Source organism: Artibeus jamaicensis, unplaced genomic scaffold (genome assembly GCF_021234435.1).
Source record: "Artibeus jamaicensis isolate MK-2021 breed Jamaican fruit bat unplaced genomic scaffold, CSHL_Jam_final contig_2259, whole genome shotgun sequence".
Taxonomy (NCBI): domain Eukaryota; kingdom Metazoa; phylum Chordata; class Mammalia; order Chiroptera; family Phyllostomidae; genus Artibeus; species Artibeus jamaicensis.
Genome location: NW_026521468.1, coordinates 6,249,951 through 6,274,357, shown reverse-complemented (window position 1 = coordinate 6,274,357; position 24,407 = coordinate 6,249,951). Strand labels below are relative to the sequence as shown.

General features: G+C 59.1%; 1 protein-coding gene across 2 annotated transcripts in view; it reads right to left on the bottom strand.

The window, feature by feature from the left end:
• MGAT5B (alpha-1,6-mannosylglycoprotein 6-beta-N-acetylglucosaminyltransferase B) overlaps nucleotides 1-24,407 on the bottom strand; it is a 51,379-nt gene that overhangs the window by 10,090 nt on the left and 16,882 nt on the right. For both annotated transcript variants that reach the window (XM_037158046.2, XM_053659019.1), the window contains 8 exons: nucleotides 22,627-22,742; nucleotides 22,005-22,078; nucleotides 21,010-21,180; nucleotides 20,199-20,363; nucleotides 19,341-19,510; nucleotides 11,620-11,751; nucleotides 10,181-10,314; nucleotides 5,935-6,065 (listed from right to left, as the gene is read on the bottom strand). In XM_037158046.2, coding sequence (XP_037013941.2) covers nucleotides 5,935-6,065; nucleotides 10,181-10,314; nucleotides 11,620-11,751; nucleotides 19,341-19,510; nucleotides 20,199-20,363; nucleotides 21,010-21,180; nucleotides 22,005-22,078; nucleotides 22,627-22,742 — 1,093 coding nt within the window. The remainder of the gene's footprint in view (nucleotides 1-5,934; nucleotides 6,066-10,180; nucleotides 10,315-11,619; nucleotides 11,752-19,340; nucleotides 19,511-20,198; nucleotides 20,364-21,009; nucleotides 21,181-22,004; nucleotides 22,079-22,626; nucleotides 22,743-24,407) is intronic.

Below are 24,407 nucleotides of genomic sequence, written 5' to 3'. Positions count from 1 at the left end.
CCTCGCTGGAAGAAAAGACCCCCGATGATCTCCACAACTTTTCACACTCGTGTCCCGGAACTCCGAGGCACCAGAAAAAGTAACCAGTGAAACCCCTGCAGGCTTCGTCATGGAAACTGACAAGCTGATTCTAAAATCCAGTTTAAAATGGGAAGGACCGTGATTACACAAAACAGCTTTGAAGAAGAGGAGGAAGGGGAGCCGCCACGTTCCCCGACTTCCGGGCTGGTTATAAAGCTGCAGCAGTCACGACGGTGTGATGCTGGCATCGGGACGGATCAGTGGGGCAGGACAGAGAACCCAGAAGTAGCCCCGTGTGTGTGACAAAGGTGCAAAGACATGTCATAGAAAAAGAGACAGTCTTTTCAAAGAGTGGTCACAAAACACTGGATAACCATATACAAAAAAAAAACAGGAAAAATAACTTTTTCCTTCATACCATCTATGAAAGCTTATTTAAATTGGATCATAGACTTAACTGTAAAACCTAAAACTATACAACTCACAGAAGAAAAATGAGGAGAAAAATCGTGGTGACCTTGGTTAGACAAAGATTTCTTGGAGACGATACCAAAAGCACAATCCATGGGAGAAAGCTTCCGGCTTCATTAAAATGGAGAACTTTTGCTCTTTGAAAGATGCTGTTAGGAGAAACACAAGCCACAGATTCTGAGAAAATATTCACAAAGCATATACTTGGTAAAGGACGTATCCCGAACATAAAGAACTCTAACAACTCAATAACAAGAAAATAAACAAACCAATCTTTTCCAACATTTTTGAAAAGACACTCCGGCAAAAATGAGTGGAAGACACAGAAGCACCCAAAAACATCCTCATCGTCACGTGTCATTAGGGAATCACGGACAAGAAGAGGACCCCACATGTCCGTCAGGACGGCTAAGGTCGAAGAGACCGCCACGCCATGCACGCTGAACGCGTGAAGCCACCGGAAGTCTCAGCCTTCGCTGGCAGGGTTGAAAAGCGCACAACCACTTTCGTAAAAAGTTCAGCAGTTCCACAGTTCAGCGGCAAGATCACCGGCCACGCCACCCCTAGGTGCGTCGCCAAGGGGAATGGACGCACACGTCCACTCAGGGATGCGCACACCCATGTTCACGGCAGCTTTCTTGGTAAGAGCCAAATACTGGAAAGAACTCAAATGTGCATCGGCAGGTGAAGAGATAAACAAAGTGTGGTGTATCCATGACGGGGAACATTATTCAGCGATGAAAAGGGATAACGTGTTGCAACAAGCAAAAACATGGACGAATCGCAAAATAACTGTCCTCAGGGAGAAAATCCACGTGGAAAAGGGCACATGCCGTATGACCTCACCTATGTAAAGTTACAGGAAGTGAAAGCCAACCTGTAAGCGACAGAGTGCAGACCACTGATGATGGGAGACGAGGAGGGAGGGGAGAAAGGGTGACCATGGGAAGGAGAAAACCCCCCGGGAGGGGGCGCTAGTTACCACTACGGCTGTGTCCTGGTTTCACAGGTGTGCGCAAACACAGTAAAGCCTCAGATTGCACCCTTTAAACACGTTCAGTGTGCTATCAATTACGCCCCAAGAAAGCTGAAAAAACCAGATTTTTTCATTAAAAAATTTAAATGCCTTGATTTTAAAGAATCTAATACATGGGGATACCGGACTATATGGCCCCAAACCAAGAGGAACACACAGTAAGAACAGGTCCGGAGGTATCTGGAAGCTGGCGTTAGCTACCGGCTACAGACTTGAAGATAACTCGCTGGATATAGTCAAGGAAATAGAAGTTAAGACTTGAAACCAAGTGGAAATGCTAGAAATTAAAACCATAATGACTGGAATGAAGAAGTCACTGGATGGACTTAACAGTGGATGAAATGCAGCTGAAGAGAATCCGCCCAGTGGAAGAACAAAAGAAACATCCGAATAGGAGCAGAGAGACACCCAAGGTGGAAAGTAGGAAGTGGCGGGACTGAACGTCGGCTCTAACGGGTGTGTGGATGGAGTCGGAGAAGTAGCGGCGAGAGACTGGGCCGGGAGCAACATCTAAAGAGAAGAGCTGAGAATTTTGCAGAAGGTGCGGAAGATCAAACCACAGACTCCAAAAGAACTATGGACGCCATGCGGAGTATGTCCAAAGACACCCACACGGAGCATGTCTTTGCGACAGGGAGGAAAACCCAGCAGGAGGTGGCAGGAGAGGCAGAGGGCGGAGCCCGTGGCCTTCAGAGCAGTCCCAGCACCACGCACACCGCTCCTCTGCAGACACGAGGGAAGCCGGAGGACAATGGAGTGCGTTCAGGACGCCGAAGGGAAGCAAGCCCCACGCTGGAATTCCGTACATGGCACACACACCCTCCAAGAGCAGAGGCGAAATGAGGGCATCTTTAGAAAAATTTTAGAAACTCAAAATAAAATAGGAGCACGTACACGAGAGCAGTGACTTTCGACACTTTTGATCTCATGGCACAAACTAATGACTAAAATTCTGCGGCACACCAAAAAATACATTTTGTCGAGACGACACAAGTGTAGGTACAATTTTGATTCATTCATGTTAGTGGCTATTGTTGTGCTGGCTGTTGCCATTTCTGAAGTCGACAATCTAAGGGAAATGAGGTCGGTGCCCCTGACTAATTAGCAGGTGTTGCACGCTCTACGAATTCTTGTGGCTCACCAGCTGAAAAATCAGTGAGCAGAGAGTACCATGAAAATATTCTAAGGTTCTTTTCGTTACCTCGTAAAAGGTCGAAGTGTGGATTTATATCAGACTTTGGCAGACTAAGGAAGCATCACTAGGGCCGCCACTCAGCTGAAGAGTGAGCTCAGTCAGCGAATGGGCACTGGGTTCAAAAACATGCGTCTTCGTCAGAGAAGATAAGGACCAAGAGGAAAAAGAACAAAACAGGCCAGAAAAAGAAATGAAAACCATCTATCAGGAGGGTCTATTCTATGCCCAAAATGCTGTGATCGCACTGAAAAGAAAAGGACTATTTATTTTAAAACAGAATTACTCTCGCGGAAAAAAAGCCAATCGACAGCCACAACAAAGGATGAAGAAAATGTCCCCAAACGCTCCGATTCAACCTCCGGACGCCGTGACCAGAGGCCACTGGCATTAACAGTGTCTCCCGCCCCTTCTGCGAACCTTTTATGTGTCGTTGGCATGCACATGTTCTCTTTAAAGCGTACACGTGTGCACAAAGGGGGTCGTGTTGCACATGCTGTTCAGCAACTTTTCCCACCTAATCACACACACGTGAAGCTTCTTCACAAAATCACAATACACAGCAGGCCCTCTAAATATTCTTCAATTCTATTACTTCTGTCATTCGATATTTATTTAAAAGGCTAGTTAAGACTGAGTTGGGAGGAAAAGACACATACTGTATTGTCTCGCTTATAGGTGGAATTAAAAAGCTGAACTGGTAGAAACAGAGAGGACAGTAGTGGGGGATGGAGGAGATGGAGAGGCGCGGGTCCGAGGGTGCACACTCGAGGTTGTGAGGTGATCACGGTCAGGGGTCAGCAGGGCGGCCGCAGTTAGACACACTGTACTGCGCACTTGGAGTTCGCTGGGAGGCGATCCGGAGTGGCCTCACCACACCCAGACACCAGGTAATTATACGAGCGGATGGGCGCGCTGAGCAGCTTGATTGCACCCTCTTTTCGCAGTGTGCCAGTCTGTCAAGCCCTCACGCTGTGCACTGTGGGCGCACACAATTTTCCTGTGTCAATCACTCCTTGGTAAAGCTGGGCAGCAGACGCCCAGAGCTCTGGGCGGATGTCAGGACCTATCCATGGGCGGCGACCTGCAGCTTGGAAACCGCCGGCTCAGTGGCCAGCTGAGGCCTGGACATTTCCTCCGGCGGACAGCAGGGCCGCTCTGCGCCAACCAGCGGCCTCCGTTCAGTCCCTCGCTCCTGCCCCTGACCCAGGACCTCACACTCCCATTAAACAGCAGCACCCACGCCTGCTTCCCGGGGGTGCAGGATAGGACAGGCCTCCTCGCACAGCGGCCGCCAAAACCCCCTCTACCCCTGACCCTCAGGCTGCTCCCATACGGATGCGGTCAACTCGCCGCCCCTCCCTCCGCCCCCTCCACTCTTCAGCCAGCCGCTGCCTGGACCCTGAACTCTGGCCAGCAGGAGTCCTGGGTGCTGCTTTGTCTCCCACTGGCCACCTCTGACTTGCTTGGGTCACGGAGGCCAGAGCCAAGTGCTGACCAGCTTCTTCAAAGCCCGCTGCTGACGAGCGTTCTCCTGGCTACCAGAGAGTCTCTGAGCTGCAGAGAAAACCCTTCTCTTCCCTGACTGCAGGGCCTCTCCTTCTCGGGGGGACGTTCCGAACAGTGCTTTCTGGTAAAAGCAGACAGTCTGAGCCCTCCTCTTCCCTGGTGCTCTGGGGTTCCATGCAGCCAACCCATCAGCCACCCTAGAGAAGGACCTCCGTTCCCACTCCCCACACCCCAGGGTGGGCGCCCCCATCCAGCCCAGGTCTGGGCCCTTTCCTCCCGCCTCCGGAGCTTCGCTCTGCCATTACCCAGGGCTTCATGACTGGGGTGGGGAGGAGCTGTGTGGAGTCGGGGTCAAGTGTCCAGGCTCTGGAGTTAGATGAGGGTTCGAACCCCAGCCCCAGCTGTCATCAGCTTGTCACCCTAACTTCCCGTGCCTGGCAGCCTCATTTATAAACCGCATCAGAACACGTGTGGCGGAGAAGTGAGCACCTAGTGAGCTCTGGGTGGACGCGTACTAGCAACTGCTGTTCCCATGAGGTGGTGGTGGCAAGACCATGAGGTGTCCCCGTAAGCTCTGCCTTTTGCTCCTTCCTCAGTCACACGAAACCGGGGCTGAGCATCACCCAGAACAGGCAGGGTCACGGACTGGATGCAGCCAGGTGCGGCGTGGGGAAGAGATGCGTGGGACATCCCAAACCTGGCCCTTCTCGGCCGCTCCTCCCCTTCACTGACTGGGAGGCACATGGAGTGACTGTCAAGTTTGCGGCCCTCCTGAACCACGAGGCAGGACTGGGGGCGGAAACTAAGCAGGTCAACCAGGCCACGGGTCAACCAGGCCACGGAGGCCCTCACAGCCCGGCCCGACGCCTCCGGAGTTTGTGAACGGGTAGGAAAACCGACGTCCACCTTGCCTGAGTCACTGCCCGCTGAGCCTTACCCCGACCAGTGCCACGGAAAGGCCACTAAGGAAGAAAACCACGGGACAGGCGGCCTGACGCAGGGTGCCGGTGCCGCTCAATCCACGCTTCCCACGGTCGGCACCGTCACCACTGACCTTCGCCCCACGCGAGGCCCGAGGTCAATCACCTGCCCTGGGAGCTGCCCCGCGCCACGCCAAGCTGACTGTTGCCTCCCCGCCCCACCTCGGTCCATCCACAGGAGCCGCGAACCCCAGCAAGCCCCCCTCAGGAGCACCCCGGGGAGGTGGCTGGGGGAGGGGAGGCAGGAAGAGGAGGAACATGCAGCAAACGGTCGCCGTACCTGCAGCTGCCTCGTTGCCAGGGGTGCAGAAAAAGAGGAGAAAGGACAGGTCAGTGAGCAAGCAACCTTCCCCACGGGCAGTGCTTCTCGGGGACCCTGCCCCCAAAATGGGGTCCAGGCCCTGCTCCTCTCCTGCCCTCTCCACGGGGGCCCCACCCCACAGCGTCCCCAAGCCTGGCCTAAACCCCCTTCGCAGGGCCGATGGTGTTTGCTGATCCATCCTAGGGAGGTGGAGGGTTAAGTCACTGTTCAATACAGGACAACTGCATTGGTGGCAGAGTAGGGACAGGGAGGGGGACAAATGACCAGCCCCCAGGCCGGTGTTTCCCATGGCAGTTGGGGACCTCTTTTCTGACCCGTTACTAGGGGGTGTTTTCCACCATGCAGTGCGGGGGGGCAGGCGCTGGGGGTCAGGCGGGGCGGCCAGCGCCGGGGGTCTGCTCACCTTCCAGATGCTTGTCTCCTTGCCGTACACCACGGCCATGTTGTCGGCCTTGCCGCCCTTGATGAGCTGCTTCTCCGCCTCGCTGAGCTCCTCGGACACAAAGCCCATGAAGGAGTTGTCCGGGGTGTGAGCTGCAGCCAGACCACAGGTCAGACGGGGTCCCCAGTCACCAATCACCAGGGGTCACAGGCCAGGTCACCCGGGACCGGCCCCATGGGAGGGTCCCCATTGGCAGGATGGGAAGGGGGTTGGGGGGTGAAGGGTGTCATGGGGAGATCATGCCCTGGTCCTGGGTGTCTCCCTCTCCCAGAGACGGTCACAAAGCCTCGGGGGCAGAAGGGAGCCTGCATCCCCCTGCTTGTTTTCAGACGAGGAACTGAGGTGCAGCCCAGGGCCAGCACAGCCCAGCAGCCTTGGCCTTCCCTAGTTTGCTGCAGCCAGAAGCTTAGGCTCCTCCCTTTTCTCTCGCTCCGCCCACCCACCCACCCATGTTGCAGCCCTGGCCGGCCACTGTGGCCGCTGCCCCACATTTCTGGGGGTCTCTTGGCGTCATTTTCTCCAGAGAGAGCCTTTCACGTTGAGATGCGATCAGGTCGGTCCTCCGCACAAAGCCCTGCCGCAGCCCGACCGGTGAGCAAAGTCCCCACAACCATCTGCCCACCCCCACCCCCACCCAGACCCCGCCTGGAGCTCCCTGTCACCCAGGTCTCTGCTCACATGGCCCTGCTGGGGGGTCTCTGCCGGCCCCAGTCACTCTGTCCCCTTGCTCTTTCCTGCCACGGTGCTCACTGCCCTGACATCGCATCATGCGCTGACTGCTCCCTGTTATTGTCGGACGCTGAGCCCCTCAAGCTTGGGGAGCTGTGTTCTGCCCCCGTCGGTGTCCTGGGCACCGGGGAGAACCGAGCCCGCTGCTTCCTGACTGCCACGCATCTCCCCTTTCACACCTGCCGTCACCTGCCCCTGCTGTCCCCCTGCCCAGGGTGCCCTCCTCCCCCTTCTGGGGAGACCATCCTCCTGGGCCTTCAGGCCCCACTCTAATGCCAGGCCCTCCCCTCCTGGAAGCCCTGGCCGGGTCCTCCCCGCGCGGCCAGCTCCTCCCCTGTGGTCAGGTGTCTGTTACAAGGCAGGGCGTGCTCTGACTTCCTGGTGCCCGAACCCAGTGCTGGGGCGCCGAGTCCGAGCCTCCTGCTCCAGCCGCTCGGCCACAAGGAGCGCCGTCACTGACCAGCATCCGCCCCACGTGGCAGGCATGGCCGTGTAGGGTAAGTGCCGTCATTTGCAAGGCACAAGGTCTCTCCCTGGGGATGAATAGAATAGTCCATTAGTCTCTCCCTGAGGCGGCGGCAAGGAGGGTGGCAGCAGCCCCGCCGCCTTCTCAGAAGGGCCCTGATTCCAACACCCAATCTCTTCACTTCAGACACACGGTTTGCAGATTCTGGCATTTCTGAAACTGGGATGTATACTTTACTCAAATGTGTAGATATAATGCAGCATTTCCAACACCCACAAAAAGCCACACCCGATATCTGGCCCATCTGAGAAGAGGTGACAGTTTCCTGTCAAAGTGCCCAGAAAGCCCCTGGATTCTTGGGACTAAAACCCAACAACCGAGTGGCGGGGTGTTTGCTGGTTACAGGACAACAGGTCTCTTCTCTAGAGCCTCAGAGGCACACGCAGGGCCCCGGAGGCCGGGAGCTATTTCTGTGACAGTCGGGGCACTGGCAGCTCCCCCGTCTCAGGAGGCTCTGCCCAGGCGCCGGAAGTGGACCAGACCCTCCCTGACACCAGGTGCCTGCCTCGGCCCCATCCTCTCTCTCTCCCCTCTGGCTCCCAAAGTGGGGGGCGGGGGGGCTGTCACCCCACCTCTCTTCCCAGTAGCCATTTCCTACCGATTCTCAGAGCTGAAGAACCCCCCCATTGCACCGGCTCCACCAGAAGAGGCAGGTTTAGGGCGCAGTTAGCTATGTAACTGGTGGGCGTGGCCTGGGAAGTACTGCAACCAACTAAAGTAGCAGGGACCCGTGTGAGGCAGAGCTGCGGGGCCCCGGGCAAGAGCGAGGCTGGGAGAGGCACCGCCCCGCCCCCACGGCCTCTCGGGGAAGAACAGCTGCTGGTTGTGAAAGTCTCCCTGCACCGGTCTGTCATTACAACCGGCACGCCTCTCTGGTTTTTGGTCTTTCTTTCTTTAATTTATTCAACCAATTAACGTTTCCTGAGGACCTCGGCAGGCTCTAGGGAAATAAGGATAAATCAGCCAGTGGCTCCTTTTCCAGTGATCCACAATCTATCAGCAGAAATAAATGTACTAGCAAACCACTCTCGTGTAATTCAATACACGCTTTAACAGAATTAGCTGTACTTAAGTTACAAAAAACATTCTACCGGGTAGGAGATGCGGGGGCCAGTGAGAGTGACGGCACGGAGGAGACATGGCACTTGGGGTTTTGGAGGATGAGCAGGAGTTTGCCAGGCGTGGGCCTCCACGTCCAGAGGGCTGCCCCCCCCGGACAACCCTTCAAGTGCTCAATGTAGCTTATTACAGAAGCCTCTTAACCCAGCTCGGCCTTGCCCTTCTCCGGCACAGCCCGCTTGGCTGTCGGCGGTTGGCCGGAACACTGTGCCTCAAAACATCTTTTCTCCGTGCCGTCTCCTAGCTCAGGAACCTGCAGTGAACCCTGAACTACAGTATCCAATGTCCACTCAGGAACCTTTGCTAACTGAACCCCCATCCCCGTTCCCCTGGCCTCCAAGCCCCTCCTACCAGCCTCCTAGCTCACTGCTTCCTTCTGAGGAAGGTGGCAACCCAAGGCTCTTGCCTCCGCAGTTCCTCTCTGTTACCACTGACACTGTGCCCACTTCTGGAGCACCCCCCGCCCCCACTTCCTTTCCTTCCAGGGACCTGCCCCTCACCAGTCATTCTCCTGGAGCACAGTGTTGCCAGATGACCTGTAGGACACTCTTCTCTTAGAGAAGCTTCCTACAACCTTGCGATGGCCCCTGGGGAATGAGTCTGGTCCCCACGGAGCCGTGTGACCTCAGCTGGGATGTTCTACCTCTCTGGGCCTCAGTTTCCTCATCTGGGCTCCAAGGAACGTTCCCGCCTTCCCAACCATCTGAGATCCAGTCAAGCCATTACTTATGCTCCCAGAAAACACCTCTGCCCCTAACAGCCAACACCCGGAGGGCAGGTCCAACCAAGACCTCCTGCACCCAAGACAGATGGTTCTTTTTCCTTGGCTGGTGTGTCTCAGTGGATTGAGTATCAGCCTGCAAACCAAAGGGTCACCAGTTCGATTCCCAGTCAGGGCACAAGCCTGGGTTGCAGACCAGGTCCCCAGTTGGGGGCGCACGAGAGGCCAAGGGTCGATGCATCTCTCATATCCATGTTTCGCTCCCTCTCTGTCTCCCTCCCTTCCCCTCTCTCAGCTACTTTTCTTCGAGCAGGTTCCTGAGGACCCCGCCCAGAACCAGGTCTGCTCCTCATTTGGATCCAGTGCTGGGGAAGGTGCTTACGGCTCTCCGACCCCAGCCTTCAAAGGGCTGCAGATGAGATGCCAGCGATGCTGCTGGAGGCAGACACGCTGGGGACAATGCAAAGTGACAGCCCCAGCTCCCAACAAGGAGGGAAGACGTCCGTCACTTCAAACAGCGACAGGAGAGGGGGCCCCTCGGCCAGGGGACCTGGCTCCCACACCTCGCCGTCCCCAGAGGGCAGGCCCCTGCCCCAGGAGGACAGAGCTGACCTTGGGTCGTCAGGAAAAGGTTAGAGCATTTTCAGTGTGCCGCGTGTAAGAGGCCAAGTTCGTGTGCGCCTGAGTTGTAGTCTCGCATTAAAGGGAGCGGAACTCGGCTGTAATTGCGGTGGGTGCCTGAAGCCCGGCATCTGACAGTTTCCACACGGGGGTGGGGGGTGGGGCGGGCAGCTTCTACCCGCAGCCTCCTGTCCCATTATCCCCAATGCTGCAGCACCTGGATTTCCAGAACCCTCCACTGCCTTCTACATCCATTCCACTACATCTGTTCCCTCGGCTTAGGAAAGCCTGCCGGTCCTTCCCCTCCTCCACCCAGTCCACTTTCGGCCTCTCCTTCTGGAAGGCCACAGAACCCTCCAGTCCTGGGGGCAACGGCCAGGTCCTGCTGGTGCTGGAGGGTCACAGCGGGAGCCTTTCTGCACCGCTGCCCGGGGGCCCCACCCTGCTCCCTCCTTGCCCCGCCCCCCACGCCCTGCGGTGGGGACACTCACGGAACATGGTCATGAACTGCTTGGGGTTGAGGTTCCAGTAGCCCCAGTTGGTCCGGTAGCCGTGCAGCGTGGCGTACTCCTCGTGGTTGTACGCGGGTTCTGTCCCGAAGGTGTCGATGACCCGGATTCGGCACCTGCCCCAGGAGACCAGGAACCAGAGTCAGCAACTCCAATGTGTCCCTGAGCTGGGGTCGCCCCGAGTGGGCGCTGTAACCGCCAGCGGCTGGGCAGTGCAGTGCACTGTGAGGCCAGAGCTCCGGCTCAGACACTGCCCGGCTGTGTGGCCACAGGCAGGCGCAGTAACCTCTCTGGGTCAGCTTCCCTACCCACCCAGCAGGGAGAACAGCAGCCGGCTACCTCGGGGCCGCGTGGAGACCCCTGGGCCATGAATCCCTAACTCCAAAGCTGTGTGCCCAGGGGGCCTCAGAGGGAAGGCACTGCCTGGAGTGGGGGTCCCTCCACGCTGCCCCAGGGGTCACCCGCACGATTTGCACTGTTCTGGGAGCAGCCAGTCCACAGCCCCCTGCCCAGGAGCCTGCCACCCTCAGGACGGGCCTGGCCGATGATGCCGCTGAGATGCGGGGCCCCAACGGGGGCGGGGAGCGGCCACTGTCACTGGCACATATCTGAGCAAGCAGCACATCCAAGTCCCCGCTGCGAGTCTGGCCACTTCAGGCGGACCTCCCAGCTGAGCAGAGGCTCTGTCCCAACGGCCCCTCCACCTGTCCCACCCCCTGGAGTGGGCACCTGACACTCAGACGCCCCCACAAGGAGCTCCCTCACCCCGCCTCCTTCCCAGGGCCCCAGAACTGTCCGCAGACTGCTGAAGTCAGCACTATGCCCCCAGAGAAGGGGGGGAGGGAGTGGGGGAGGCGCCATGCATGGAGAACACGCATTAATAATAAAAGCAATAAGGCCGCCTGTCACTTTTTCCCTAATGAAATCATGTGGGAGAGCCGGTGAGACAGGAGCGAACGTAATGAATAGCAGGGCTCTCAGTGCCGCATTAACTCGGAGTCCCACTGGCTGAGGAGACCAGAGGGATGGCACTGGCCTGCCTCGGGGACGGGGGAGGCTGACCCCTCACAGCAGAGGTCACAGTCACTGGCCACTGTCCCCTTCCCCTGTGCCCCTCCTTGCAGTTCCTCTCTGACCCCGGCCCTCAGCCCGCCACGCAGCCCTGGGGTGACTCCCTGTGACTCAAGGTCAGAGGGGGGCCAGGAGGCAGAGCTCCTTAGAGAAGGGATTAGGTGGGGCGGGGGTGGGGCAGGGGTGAGGCGGGGGTGGGGGGACAGAAGACAGAAAGGCTTTCCCTCCACAGCGGAACCTGGGTCCTGGCAATCCTCCCAGCCTGGACCAGCTGGCAGCCAGATGTGGGGCCAGGGGGTGGGGGCGGGGCTGCGGCCAGTGTCCCCACCTCTGGGGCCCCGCGAGCTCACCTGTACTTCTTGAAGGACAGCCCCATGTGCTGCTTCATCTGCTGCAGGCCGTGGTAGTCGGTGTAGATGAGGTCGAAGGGCAGGGGCACGGTGAGCGGGCAGTTCCCCCGGCCTGGCGGCACCCCTAAGTTACTGAGAGAAGAGCCCCTCAGAGTCTGAGCCCCCAGGGACCCACAGGCTGCAGGAACCCACCGTCCCAACTGGCCCGTGTTTGCAGGACGTGGAACCACACACCCTAACCCCCCCCCCATCCCTACAGCCCAGGACAATCACGGGGGCCGGTAGGAGGTGAGGCTGGCACCAGACATGGGCTGACTCCTGGGAAGGGAGGGAGCAGGGCAGCCAAGTACAGTGTGTGGGTTCTTTCCAGGGTTTCCTGGTCCAGGTGCCCACTGGAGACGTCTACAAGACACCCTCCCCGCACAGAGAGGCCCTCCAGGGACCGTGCCGCGAGCAGACTCTCGGGAGGGGAGTTCGGGCACAAGGAGAGCATCCCCGGTGTGTGGACGGGCTGGCGGCTTCGCACAAGACCCTGAATCGCCCTGTGTCACCTCCATTCCCACCCTCGACGTTTGGGCAGGTCTCCACTGTCCCTTCTAGGCTAAAAATCCTCTGGTTTTATCTTTCCCTGTGCCTTTGGTCTGCAGCTGGAAATAACCTCTCCAGGCAGTGCTCAAATTCTAGAACAAACAACCGCCCCCCTCTCTCCCTTCTCTGCGTGGGAAGGGCCTAATTAAAAAGAATTCCTACAAAGGCCTCCAGATCGCTGGCTCCAGGTGCTGCCGAGACCCTGGGAGTCTCGCTTCCCCGGACCTGTCTCATTACAGGAGCTGCTGTCCCTGCGCCCTGCCTGTGCCTGTCCCCTGAGCACAGTGGCACCGCCCTGCCTCTGTCCCCATGGCCCATTACTAGAGCAGCCACTGTCTCTCCCCAACAGAACAAGGGGACGTAAAGGTGGCTGGGGACTTAAGTGGGCAGCTAATGAGCCGCTTTAGGAGTAGGGTTGGATCACTAATGGGCTCGGGAATGTTGCGGTTTCTGCAGGTTTGGCTCTCAGACCATTTTTCCTATCATTTGGCAATTTCACCGACACTTGAGTGCAGTTCGGTCAGCTGCCGAGATGCCCTCTCCATTCTGAACCTCGGGCCCCTTACCCAGCTGCCTCCGCGTGGGCACCTCTAAATCAGCACGTCTGAATCCTGATTGGAGGTCTTCCCTGGAGCCCCCCAAGCCCAGTGCTTTTCTCTTGCCTCAGAGAATGGCTGAACCATCCACCCAGTGGCTGCTTGGAGCTTGCCACGTCAGCCTGGTTCTGGCCCGGGTTGCAGCCCGATCCCAGTGGGTGCACCCCCGGCAGCCGGCACAGGCTGGCTCCGCGGAGGGTTCAGCCGGCTGCAGCTTGGCCACACCAGGCTGAGTGGCATGTGGTCCCTACCTGTGCCCTTCCCTGGGGACCCTCACCGGCGTCTCCCTTGAGCAAACACAGAACAAATGAAAGGCCAGGATGCTGATTCCCACAGGGGCTGCACGGCTGACGGCCGAGAATTTCCATTCCTCATCCCCCTTCCTTATATGCTCTCCTCTCCAACTTCCATCATTTGCCAGTTAAGTCAACTAATTTTCTACTAAACCCAATTTCACTCATGGATGGAGGAAGAGCTCAGTAATTTCTCCTCGTGCCATGTACTATTAATGATGCTTGAAATTATGCAGATAAAATTGATGGGTGCGGCCAATTCGGAGCAGGCAGCAAAGGGAGGGCTCAACTTTACAATCCCGCTATGGATTGGGGCGCTCACAAGGACGACCTGGGGTGCAGCCGACGAGGGCTTTGGCCTCGTCCCTCCCCTCTCTGACCCTGGAACACTCGTGCAGCAGCAACGCCAGCTGCGGGCTCTGCACATTGCCCCCAACACCACTCCAGCCAGCCAGTTAATTAAAACACCGAAACACGAGGAGCAGAGCAAAGCGGCTCCTCCGTCCAGCTCCGCCGCTTCGTCGGTGTCCAAGACATCTGCTGTGAACATCTGTGAATCAACTGCAACAAATGTACAGGCGGCGTCTTTGTCCTGTGGCCTCCCCCACACGGGTCATTCTGCCAGCCCAGGGAGACGCTGCTGTTGCAGAAGCCAAACTGCGCCTCTCGGAATTCAGATTACCTTCGCATCCCGTTGACCTATTTTCAAACGAACCTGGTGCTGCTCGCCTGGAACAGCTCCCCAAGGCACGGAGGCGAGGCTGCCAGGACTCTGCCTCCTCCTGCAGAACCACGGAGACCAGGGCATGTGTCCCACGGTCCCTCGGCCCACAAGCCCTTTCCGGCTCAAACAGCCACCATCGTGCTATGGGTTGCATTGTGTCCCCCACCCCAAATTCATATGTTGGAACCCTGACCTCCGGAACCCCAGAATGTGACATATTTGGAGAGAGGTCTTTACAGAGGCCATCGAGTTGACACGAGGTCTCTAGGGTGGGCCCCAAGCCAACGTGACAGGTGTGGTTAAGAAGAGAAATTGGGCCCTGGCTGGTGTGGCTCAGTGGATTGAGCACCAGCCTGTAAACCGAAGGGTTGCTGGTTCCATTCCCAGTCAGGGCACAGGCCTGGGTTGTGGGCCAGGTCCCCAGTAGGGGGCGTGTGAGAGGTAACCACACACTGATGCTTCTCTTTCTCTCTCACTCCCTTCCCCTCTCTCTAAAAATGAATAAATGAAATCTTTTTTTAAATGATAAAAAAATGAGAATTCTGGACACAGATGGGCAAACAGATAGAAGGCCGTATAAGGTGAAGGTGGAGATCAGGGTGGTGCATCTACAAGACAGTGATTGCCAAAGATCACTGACAAACCACCAGCAGCAGGGAGCTCCTTGCAGCCTGGGAAGGAGCCGACCCCGCCAACCCCTGGGTCTCAGACTTCACCTCCTCACAGAGGCAGTAAGTTTCTGCTAAGCCCCCCGGCCGGTGGTATGCTGCCACAGCAACTCCTGCAAACTAACACAGGTCAGTGCTGGAACCTCTGCTGGAAGGAATGGGCTGCGTGTAAGACTCGTGACCGCGGTCCTGGCAAACTAGGAGCTGGAGGAGCTCCGAGCCCTGGACTTACACCTGTTTCAGGGGAAGGAAACAAAGGGCACGAAGTACGTGCCAGGTCGGCGGGATCCCACCTGCTGCCTGGGAGAAGCCTGAGCACCCCCAGTATCTGGGCCACCTCCAAGGCGGGCCCCCCTGGCCCGCCCCCTCCGCTTGGCCCCACCCCTGCCACCCTGGGTATCCTGAATGCTTTCAAGTGTGCAAATGCAGGCTCGAAAGCACCTTGCACACTCTTTCCACAAATCTTCTGGGGCCCTGAACCCCCACTCCAGGTCCCCATCCTGTCCTTCAGGACCTGCCCTGGGGACACAGAGGACACTCTTTTGAATGAGCCATGCAGGCGGGTTCACAGGTTCTAAAACGTCCCAACACTGGAGCGAGAGCCCCACAGAACTGCACGTGTGGAGGAGGGGCTTAGAGAGGCCCCGCCCCCAGTCTTCGGCCTCAACCCTCCCTGCTTCCGAGCTTGCCTCTGGAGCTTCAACAGCTTGATGCTCCCCGATGTCCTCTGGGAAAGGTGGTTTTCTCTCTCTTTTTTTTTTTTTTTTTACTATTATAGTTGTTTTAAAGTTATACCTGGTAGCAGATCCAAAAGCACCTTCCTGAGGCTGTTCCCAGAGGAAGCTGGGCTCTTCATGCAGTTGTGCCCTGTCTGAGCAAGAGCGCCCTCCTGTGCCCCCCACCCCCACAGGGGGCTGAGGGAAGAGCTGCCGGGGCTCGCCCTGGGCCTGGCCGCTTCCCACGCTGCACCCGGGAGACGGGGTGACCTCTTCCTGGGGCCCCTGCTTCTGGGCGTGTCTGACCCACACGAGCCTGGTGGGAAGTGATATGTTCAGAGGAAGATGCAGATTCCCTGTGGAGCGTGCATGGGTGCATGTGTGTGTGTGGGGGGATGTGTGCCTGCGTGCACACACACATGTGGTGTGGTGTGTGTCGTGCACAGGGTGTGTGTGTGCACATGTGTGGAGGTGTGCAGGGAGTGCTTATGTGTGTCACATGTGGAGTATGCACAGCGTGCACACACATGAACACAAGCATAGGCGTGCACCTGTAGAACAGGTGGTTCTACACAGTGGCATGCATGCACATGCCCACGTGTGTGTGGGTGTGTGTGGGTGCGTGTGGGTGCTGACAGAAGCGGCAGCAAGGGATATTCAGCTCCTGGCACTTCTGCCAGGGCCTTGCCTTCAGGGCTCCCGGGTGCAGAAACCCGCCCCCGTTCTGGCCCTGTGAGCAGCAGTGACGGCCTCGCCAACTACAGCTCCGTGCCGGGCCCCAGGGTGGCCCGAGGGGCCGGGAGCACTCTGGGCAGGCAAGGACTCAGGGTGCAGGGTGAGAGAGGAGACACCCCAGCGTGCGCCGGGAAGGGGAACAACTGAGTTAAACTCCTGCGTCTTCGGGAGGCTGGTCACTTCCCCTGCTCTCGGGGAAGGTGACTCTGAGCCCAGCGTTGAACTGTCACAAGCCTGGGACAAGCCTTCCCGTTCCCCGAGGGAGCAGGAAAGGAGTGAAGCTCTCCCCTCTCTGGCCCCCGAAGATGAATGGCTAGAAGGGAGGGGCCGGACTGAATGCTGTTTGGTAAATGTGTGTTCACCTAACCTTGACGCGGAGCGAGGTGCCCGTGACGCGGACCAAAGGATGCTCCACACCTGCCTGGGGACTCCGTGTGTGGCAGGGCCTGGGATGACGGCTCTAGACTAGCCCACCCCAGGGCTCTTCCCACTGCATCTTGGGGTCTCTGGTGACCCAGGGGACAGGGCCCCTGGACCCTTGCTTGCTGTTCCACCTGAGACAGGTCTGGCCCATGGCCACCCACTGTCCCTGGCTCCACCATCCACAAGTTGTCCAAGAATCCTCTGGCTTCTCACATACTGGGTCCCTGTTGTGCCCCCTCCTTCTCATGCTGACCGCATCTCACCTCCCTGGGGGGGGGGGTTCAAGGCCCCAGAGAGAGGCCGCTGTTCACTGGCCCCGCAGGGCTCTGCTCTGCAGGCAGCACTGATGCTCCATTTAGAGGGAGCCGGGGGTGGGCCCCGCCGCGGAGCAGCACGGTGCGCTGGTGGGTGGTGCGTGGGCACATGGCTCTGAAATGGCCTGCACGACGTGAACAGCTTGGTCTGACAACGGAATGCCAGCGGGGTGAGAGCTGGCGACAGCGACGCGTGGGCTCCCACTCCCAGCCCAGGGCAGCCGTCTGTGGTTCAGCACCAGCACTGGGGGGACAGCTCCCTGCCTGGCCCCTTCCAGCTCAGGGGGCCTTTGGCCAGATGGGGAGCCACAGGTGTCATTGCCAGCTGGCACTGAGTCCCCCAGAACCTGGGATTGCGCTTGCCAAGGCTGCCACAACTGTGCAGCCCCTCATCTGTCCCTGTCACCAACCTCACACGCATCAGCCTAAAAGGATGACTCCCATGGTGTGAGCTGAAGCCACAGGCGTGGCTTCAAACCACCAGGTCATTCTGTGGCCTCACGGCACAGCCCCGTCTCGGCCTCCTGCCTCTGCTCACCAGGGCTGGTCCCGGTGCCTCCCCTGACTGAGGGCACGCGCAGGTCCACCCGGGGGCGGCAGACTCCCGCCCGAAAACTGCAGATGGCTCTGTCCCCAGCAGTGGCCTCCTCTCCCCAACGCCCTGCGCTGACAAGCGTCAGCTTTGCAGCCGCAGAGAAATGCTGACCAGAAAGAGAGAGACACCGAGAACCAACGGACCGTCAAGATGGGGGCGGGCTCTGGAAAGGAATCACATTTTCACCTGAACACCACCCACGAGGGACTTCGTGGCCTAATGACAAGTCAATGCCCAGGCCAACAACGCCCAGCACCCTTAGGTGTGCCCTGGGGCAAGGCTGGGCCGCTCCCCACCAAGTGCTGATAAAAGCGGAACAGAAATCCACCAAACGAAAATTCCTCAGCCGTAAAGGAGAAGATGGACAATTCTGATTATATTACAATGAAGGCCTTGCCCTGGCCGGTGTGGCTTAGTTGGTGGGAGCGTCATCTTATAAACTGGAAAGGTCGCTGGTTTGATTTCCAGTCAGGGCACGTGCCTGGGTTGCAGGTTCAGTCCCCGGTCGGGGTGCGTACAAGAGGCAACCAATCAATGTTTCTCACATCGATGTTTCTCCCCCCCTCTTCCTCCTTTTCTTTCTCCCTACAATCAATGAGCACGTCCTTGGATAAGAATAAAAAAGTAAAATAAAGAAATCACCAAGACAAGCCACAAATTAGAAGAGTTTTAAACACACATCGCTCACGCGGGCTTAATCCCAGGAATGCATAAAGCACTCCTACAGCCCCACGAGGGAACAGCAGCCCGGTGGGGAAGTGGGTGAGTGACACCTATGGGCATCTCTTCAAGAGGAAGGAAGACAGACAAACATACGGCGGACGCTTGGCCTCCTTTGTCGCCGGGGCCCTCTGTCAGGGAGCCTGGTGACACTGAGAGGTGGCCCCCTGGGAGCCATGTGGGTGGGACCGAATTAGCGCAACCGTCCAGGGAAAAGCTGAGTTTTCACACTCCCTGCCTCTCGACAAGCGTTCTCCTAAGTTCACGTCCGAGAGCAATACTGACTCAGGTGCACCAGGCAACTCGCCCCAGAGTGTCCCCCGCAGCATCATCCAGCATGACTTTCGAAGCCAGGACAAACCCTCGGTAGCCAGGCAGGACTGACGGCCCATCATGGTCTCTTCCCAGCAGTGACAGGAACGGCCCGGAGCTCCTTGCAACACGTGGATGAACCACGGAACGTAGCACCGGGCGGGGAAGGCAAGTCTCGGAGACGACCTACAACGGCCGCCTCTTTACCGAGCCCCAGACCAAACCAGAATGCAACCACACCGCATGCTGTTCACGAGGATGTGAGTGTGTTAAAAACACCAATTTTCTTCTAAGACGCAAAGGAACGACAAACGCAAAATCCAAGTTGCAGGTTCCCTCCCAGGAGGCAGAGGGAGGGGCGAGAACAGGCAACCCCAGGCCACCCGGAGCCCCGGTGACGCTTCCACATGGTGAGCAGCGGAACCATGGACGCCCCTTCTGCTTCATGTGTTACATGTATTTTTGTAGGTACCAAGTGACTCACATTAGTAAACAATAGAAGAAAAAGCGCACGTATCCCTACATCTCACAGATGTGGAAGTTAGAAATGAATCCAGTCCCAGCGAAGGGCCCACACGCAGCCCCACCCTGCAATCACGTCCGTCTCCCACCTCCGGGGGCCTCAGAGGGACCCTGGAGAGGGGAGCACAGGCATCACCGGCCCACCCACCACCCTCCTGGGCTTACTGGCCTCCAGCTTCCAAATAGGCCCGGGAAGGATCCCAGTTCCAGAAGAGAACCTTGAGGCTGCTCCAAGACCACCAGAATGCCAGGCTGAGGGGACCCCACCCCTAGGACATGGGTCAACTCCACAAGCCAATGCTTGTCAGCCCCCAAGCACAAACCCAAGGTACCTGTCAGCCCAGAGATGGAGAATTTGGCAGCGTGAACAGCTCAATGAAAACGCACTCCCTGGGCGCATCCCAACAGTGACCAGGAGTCCCCATGGGGGAGGGGGAGGGGGTGGGGGTGGGTGGCGGACTGAGCTCATGGAGCAGGGGCTTCTGGGGCAGGGGCTCCCCGCCCCCAGCACTCACCTCTGCAGCTCCTTCAGCGACACTGTGACCCGCAGGCCGTGGCCCAGGACATACAGAGCGGCCAGGATGTCCGCCCACTGCACCATCTCCCCCAGGGGCCCGCCCTTCAGCACCCGCGGGCTGAACACGTCGCCAGACTCCTCCGTCAGGAAGCCGATGTGGACGAGGATCTGTGGGGGCAGGGGCGGTCAGCACGGAGGAGCAACAGCACTTGGCCCTGCCACCCTGGGGAGACCCGGCCGGCGGCAGGCACCGTCTCCCAGCTGGGCCTGGGCGGGCGCCTCCTGGCACGGCGGGGGGACCAAGAGGCAGAGTGACCGCACCGGCACCAGGCGCAGGTGAACAAGGCGGTCACGTCCTGCCCTCATGGCGCTTACGTTCCAGATGGAAGAGGAGACAACAGTGAACACAGACAAGAGAGAATTTCATGAAATGAGAGGGGCTCTGAAAGAAACAGACAGGGCGGCGTGAGAGTCAGGCAAGTACTTATTGGATGGGTGGATGGACAGACGGACGGACGGACAGACCGACGAACCCTCCCAAAACGGATGACATCATCCCCAACATCCCAGACAAATGCCATGGCCTTTCCACCCAGTGAGAACGAGACGTCCGCAGGAGGCAGGACCTTTAAGGAGCAGCGCGGGGGGGGGGATCTTTCTTTCCCAAATCTGAAAGGGCCCCGGGCCACACCTGCCTCTCACCTGTCTTTGCCTCCCCTCCCCCTTCTGGCCCAAATTCAAACTCTGTAAAACTCTTTCGAGGGCAGACTGGCGTCCACTTGGGACCCTGGGGCTCTGGGCTAATTTCCTATCCCTCTGAGCTCAGCTCCCTGAACGCACACAGAGGGTCAGGTACCTGCTTCTGGTCCCTGTGGACGCCCCCCAGCCTCTGCGCCAGGCGCTGGGCGGCCACCGCCCACTGGGCCGTGAGCTGCCTGGTCCGCTTCTTCATGAATATCAGAGACTCCTTCCCGCTGCCCATCAGCTCCAGGAGGTGGGACAGGTTGCTCCGGAAAACTGCCTGGAGGGAAGTCCAGTCCCGGGTTCTCGGACTCGGAGACCTGCGGCTATGCCACTGCCAGCACCCGCAGCCCCAGGGATGGGGGCTGGTGCCCTCCGCGTGAGGCCGGAGCCTGCTGTGGCCCCTCGCCCTTTCCAGGAGGTCCGCCGCCCCCGCAGTGGGGACCCCTGCTCTCTCCCCGCAGCCAAGCCGGCCGGTCCCGAGCCCTCTAGGAGGCGCTCAGCAGCACCAGTGCCCAGTGATCCCAGGTGCCCCCAGCAGGCAGGGAGGCCAGTGGTCAGGGCAGCGGCTTGAAAGCCGGGGAGGCCGGGCTGCCTTCTGGTGGAGCCGGAGCAACTACACCTTGAACCAGCTCAGCTCTGGCCACCCCATTAAACAGTCTCAGGAGGACAGTGGGGAGGCTCAGCAACAGCCAAAGTGTCACGTGCTAGGAGTCTTCGAGGGGTGCCAGTGATTACTGCTGCTCTGGTCTGTAAAGGGGGCACCTGCAGGCTTCACAGCGTCCCCAGGGGGGTGGACGGGCATTCTGCAGGGCAGGCCCAACCACCAGGCAGAGCTGGCCACCTCATCACACCAGGGGCAAGGGGATGTCCACCTGGAGCTGTCCACCCACCCCTCACTGACACTCCCCAACTCCCAGGCCTACCTGGACTTTGGGGAGGGCTTTGGGGGCCATCTGGGGGGCCGTCTGGTTCCTCCAGGGCAGCAGGGGGCAGAACCACTCGACCTCACTGAGGTAGATGAGGAAGGAGCACTCGGTGCCGTCCACCCCAAAGAAGGCATAGCAGGGGTCCGAGGTCCAGCGTGCACGCATCCACTGCAAAGACGCCAGCCTGGGCTAGGGGCCTGCCCACCCCCTCGGCATTTTCCTCACCGCCGTGACCCTGGGAGGCTCCCGCCATCCACCAGGGCACGGCCTCTGGGGCCCACCCTAGAGACGCCCCCTGCCCTGGCCACTGAGAACCTCAGGGCAGGCCAGCTGGACCAGCATCCTCCAGGCCCAGAAGGCAGAGGAGGCCCCAGGGAAACGAGGCCAGGGCAGGACACCATGGGAGGCGCAGCAGCTTGGGGTCCAGCTGGACTCGCCGGCGGCAAGGTCAGGTGCAGCCTCTGAGGAGGCAAGGGCTGGGGCGAGCGCAGGCCCACCCACGGCGACACACTGGGGTGTCACCGAGGAAGCAGTCTGCAGCTGCCACCCCACCCTTTCGGGGATTCAAGGACCAGTGAGGAGCGGGCCTTCACTGCCACTCGCTGGCCCCGACAGGCTTCATGCAGCCGCAGGTCCAGGGAGGTGGGGCCTGAGGGGCTCTCGGTCCAGCTGCTCAGTCCACGAGGGATGAGGAGAAAGACTAAGTCCTCCCTGTGTCTGAGTTTGTTGGGAGGCGTATATTTGATAGCTCGTTTGCTATAAAAACGCACTGAAAATGGTCGGTGGGCCAGGCAGAGAAGCAGTTTCCCTGGGGCTGGCCTCCACCAGCTGCTGCTGGGGTCAAGGTCAGGGTCAGCGGCCTGGGCTGAAAGGCTCTAGCTGGCGGGCAGCCTGACGGGCACTGGAACCCCCGAGCTCATCTGGGGTACAGTGCCCACGGAGGAGCCCCCTTCCTGGTCACCTCTACCCCCACCCACAGCCCCAGGCCTCACCTCCACCTTCCCCGAGCAGTCAGGGAACTTGGGGTCACTGGGCGCCTCGCACTGGTCCCGCCGGCCTTCGGACACTGGGGAGAGAAGGTCACCTTGCTGAGGACCTGGGTCTGGGACAGGGACAGAGCCCGGAAGACACGGGACAGGCTGGTCGGGGTGGGAGGGGGCGGCGGGAGCTAGCGCAGTCTGCAGCCTGAGTTTCCTCACTGGAAAGGCCACCACCAGGGCGTCCCCGGACCTGGGCTGTCCCCTGCCACCACCCCACCCCACCCTCCCTCCTCAGGGGGTTCAGACCCAGTGAAGAGCTGGCTTGGATGACTATGGATCAGCTGCCTGGATGGGAAGACCTGACGCCCCCACCCTGATGTACCCCCACCTTTTCAGGGGGCCGAGGCCAGGCTGCAGCCCAGACTGCCGCTCCCACATCCAGGGGAGCAGAGGGGGCCACCTGAGTCTCCAGGGGCCTCTGCTGTCCTCAGCACCTCATGCCGAGTCAGGGTGTGTGAACCCAGAGTTGCCCTGCTGAGAGCCTGGGGAGCTACGTGGGAGAAGCCAGGCCCCCCCCCCAGCTGTCCCATCCAGTGCACTGGCCCCTGGGCGTGCAGGGGTGCCCCGGCCCCACCCTTGCTGTGCAGGAGTAGGCTGTGCCGCAGGATCTGGTCCACCTTCATGGCAATGTCTGAGACATTCTGGGCGATGGCCTGGATCCGCTCCATGAGGCCGGCCCCAGGCGGCAACCTACTGGGAGAAACCGGGGCTGAGAGGCAGGGCCTGCCCAGGAGGGTCTTGGCCAGCGAGGAGAGCATTGGGACTGCAGGGATCCCACACCCCCCTGCACTGGGTGGAAAGGCAACAATGGATACAGCCTGGCTGGAAGAGGAGCCGTCTGCCCGCCCCCACCGGCTGCAGGGGCCACTGCCCACGGTGCACAGGCGGACCCCGTCCGCACCTGTGTCCAAGTGCAGAGCCTGAGGCAGCGGGGGAATTCCATCCCAGAACCAGGAGAGGGCCAGTCCAGGGGCCTCCGGTGACAGGGGCCCTCGTCCGCACGGCCAGCTGCCCTGACCCTGCTTCTCTATTTCTTCCCAGAAGGACAGTATCACGCCAACATAAATTCTACCCAGAGCAGCCAGGGGACCCGCCGGCTGTTAAACTTCTACTAAATTACTGTTGGGTTCCGAGAACGGATTCCTCCCAGGATCTGAACTCTGTTTTCTGCCACAACCACCAAGCGCCTCGGCCTGCCCCAGTCTCATGTGGCCTGCATTTGGGGAGAAGTTATTTCCTTGAACCCGGAGGTTTAGGAGACCTCCGCGTGGTGTTTATCTCCTTGCAAACGCTCCTGCAGAGGCAGCCTGCTCTCTGCCGGCCCAGGGCCAGTGCCGGGAGACCCTGGGGCCTTTCCCCAGGAAGACGCTCGCTGTTCCACACATATTACTTTCGTTTCCTTGATTCTCGCTTTGTCCTCTGGCTTCAAGGCCCGGTTTAATCTCTGTTTATCCCTTTACAAGAACTGGGTCTTCCTGGCCACACAGACCTGGAACTACGTGGAGGAAGATCTTTCCGACCCGGGCTCTCGGTGCTGGAAAACCCTCTCCCCTCCTCTTCTGAGCGGGTGACCTTGCCCACCAAGGAAGGCCAGGAGTCTGAGGTCAAGGTCAGGCAGGGCCGGTCCCTCCTGCAGGCTCCGGGGAACGATCTGCTCTAGGCCTCACTCCTGCTCCTGCTGGGGCCCCAGTCCTTGGAGCTCCCTGGCTGTGGCCGAGTCACTCCCCTCTGTCTCTGTCTTCACTTGGCCTTCCTGTGCCCAAATTCCCTCTTCCTACACGGACGCCCGCCAATCACCAGGCGAGAGCCTGCCCACACCTGGCACAGCCCCATGGTAACTGGGTCACATCTGCAAACACCCTGTTTCCAAATACGATGCCGCTCACAGGTACCGGGGTTAGGGCTTCAACATCTCTTTCTGGAAGACAACAGACCTCACAGTGGTCTCCCACGAGATTTCACATGAGGGGATCTGACAAACGCTCCTTCTGCTCACAGGCCCCCAGGCAGGAAGAAGTGGGGGTGTTTCTTCAGATGCCGTCAGGAAGAGAGCGGTCAGGGCGTCCAGTGCACAGCCACGCACAAGGAGCAGAGCTCGAGGCCTGCCTCTCAACGGCTGTGTGACCCTGGGAAAGTCGCCCACCCTTTCTGAGCCTCAGTGTGCTCCTCTTTCAGAACAGAGCCGAGAACAGCCCCGACCCACAGCGTCCAGTGAAGCAGGCCCTGAATGTGCTCGCCCGCACGGCCGCCTGTGCTGTGGGCTGGTCGCAGCTGCGGCAAAAGGAATTTCGGTTGACCAAGCATTCTCAGCCTGTTTGCACCACCGCCGCCCTAGAAAGCCTTTTTAGATGTGTT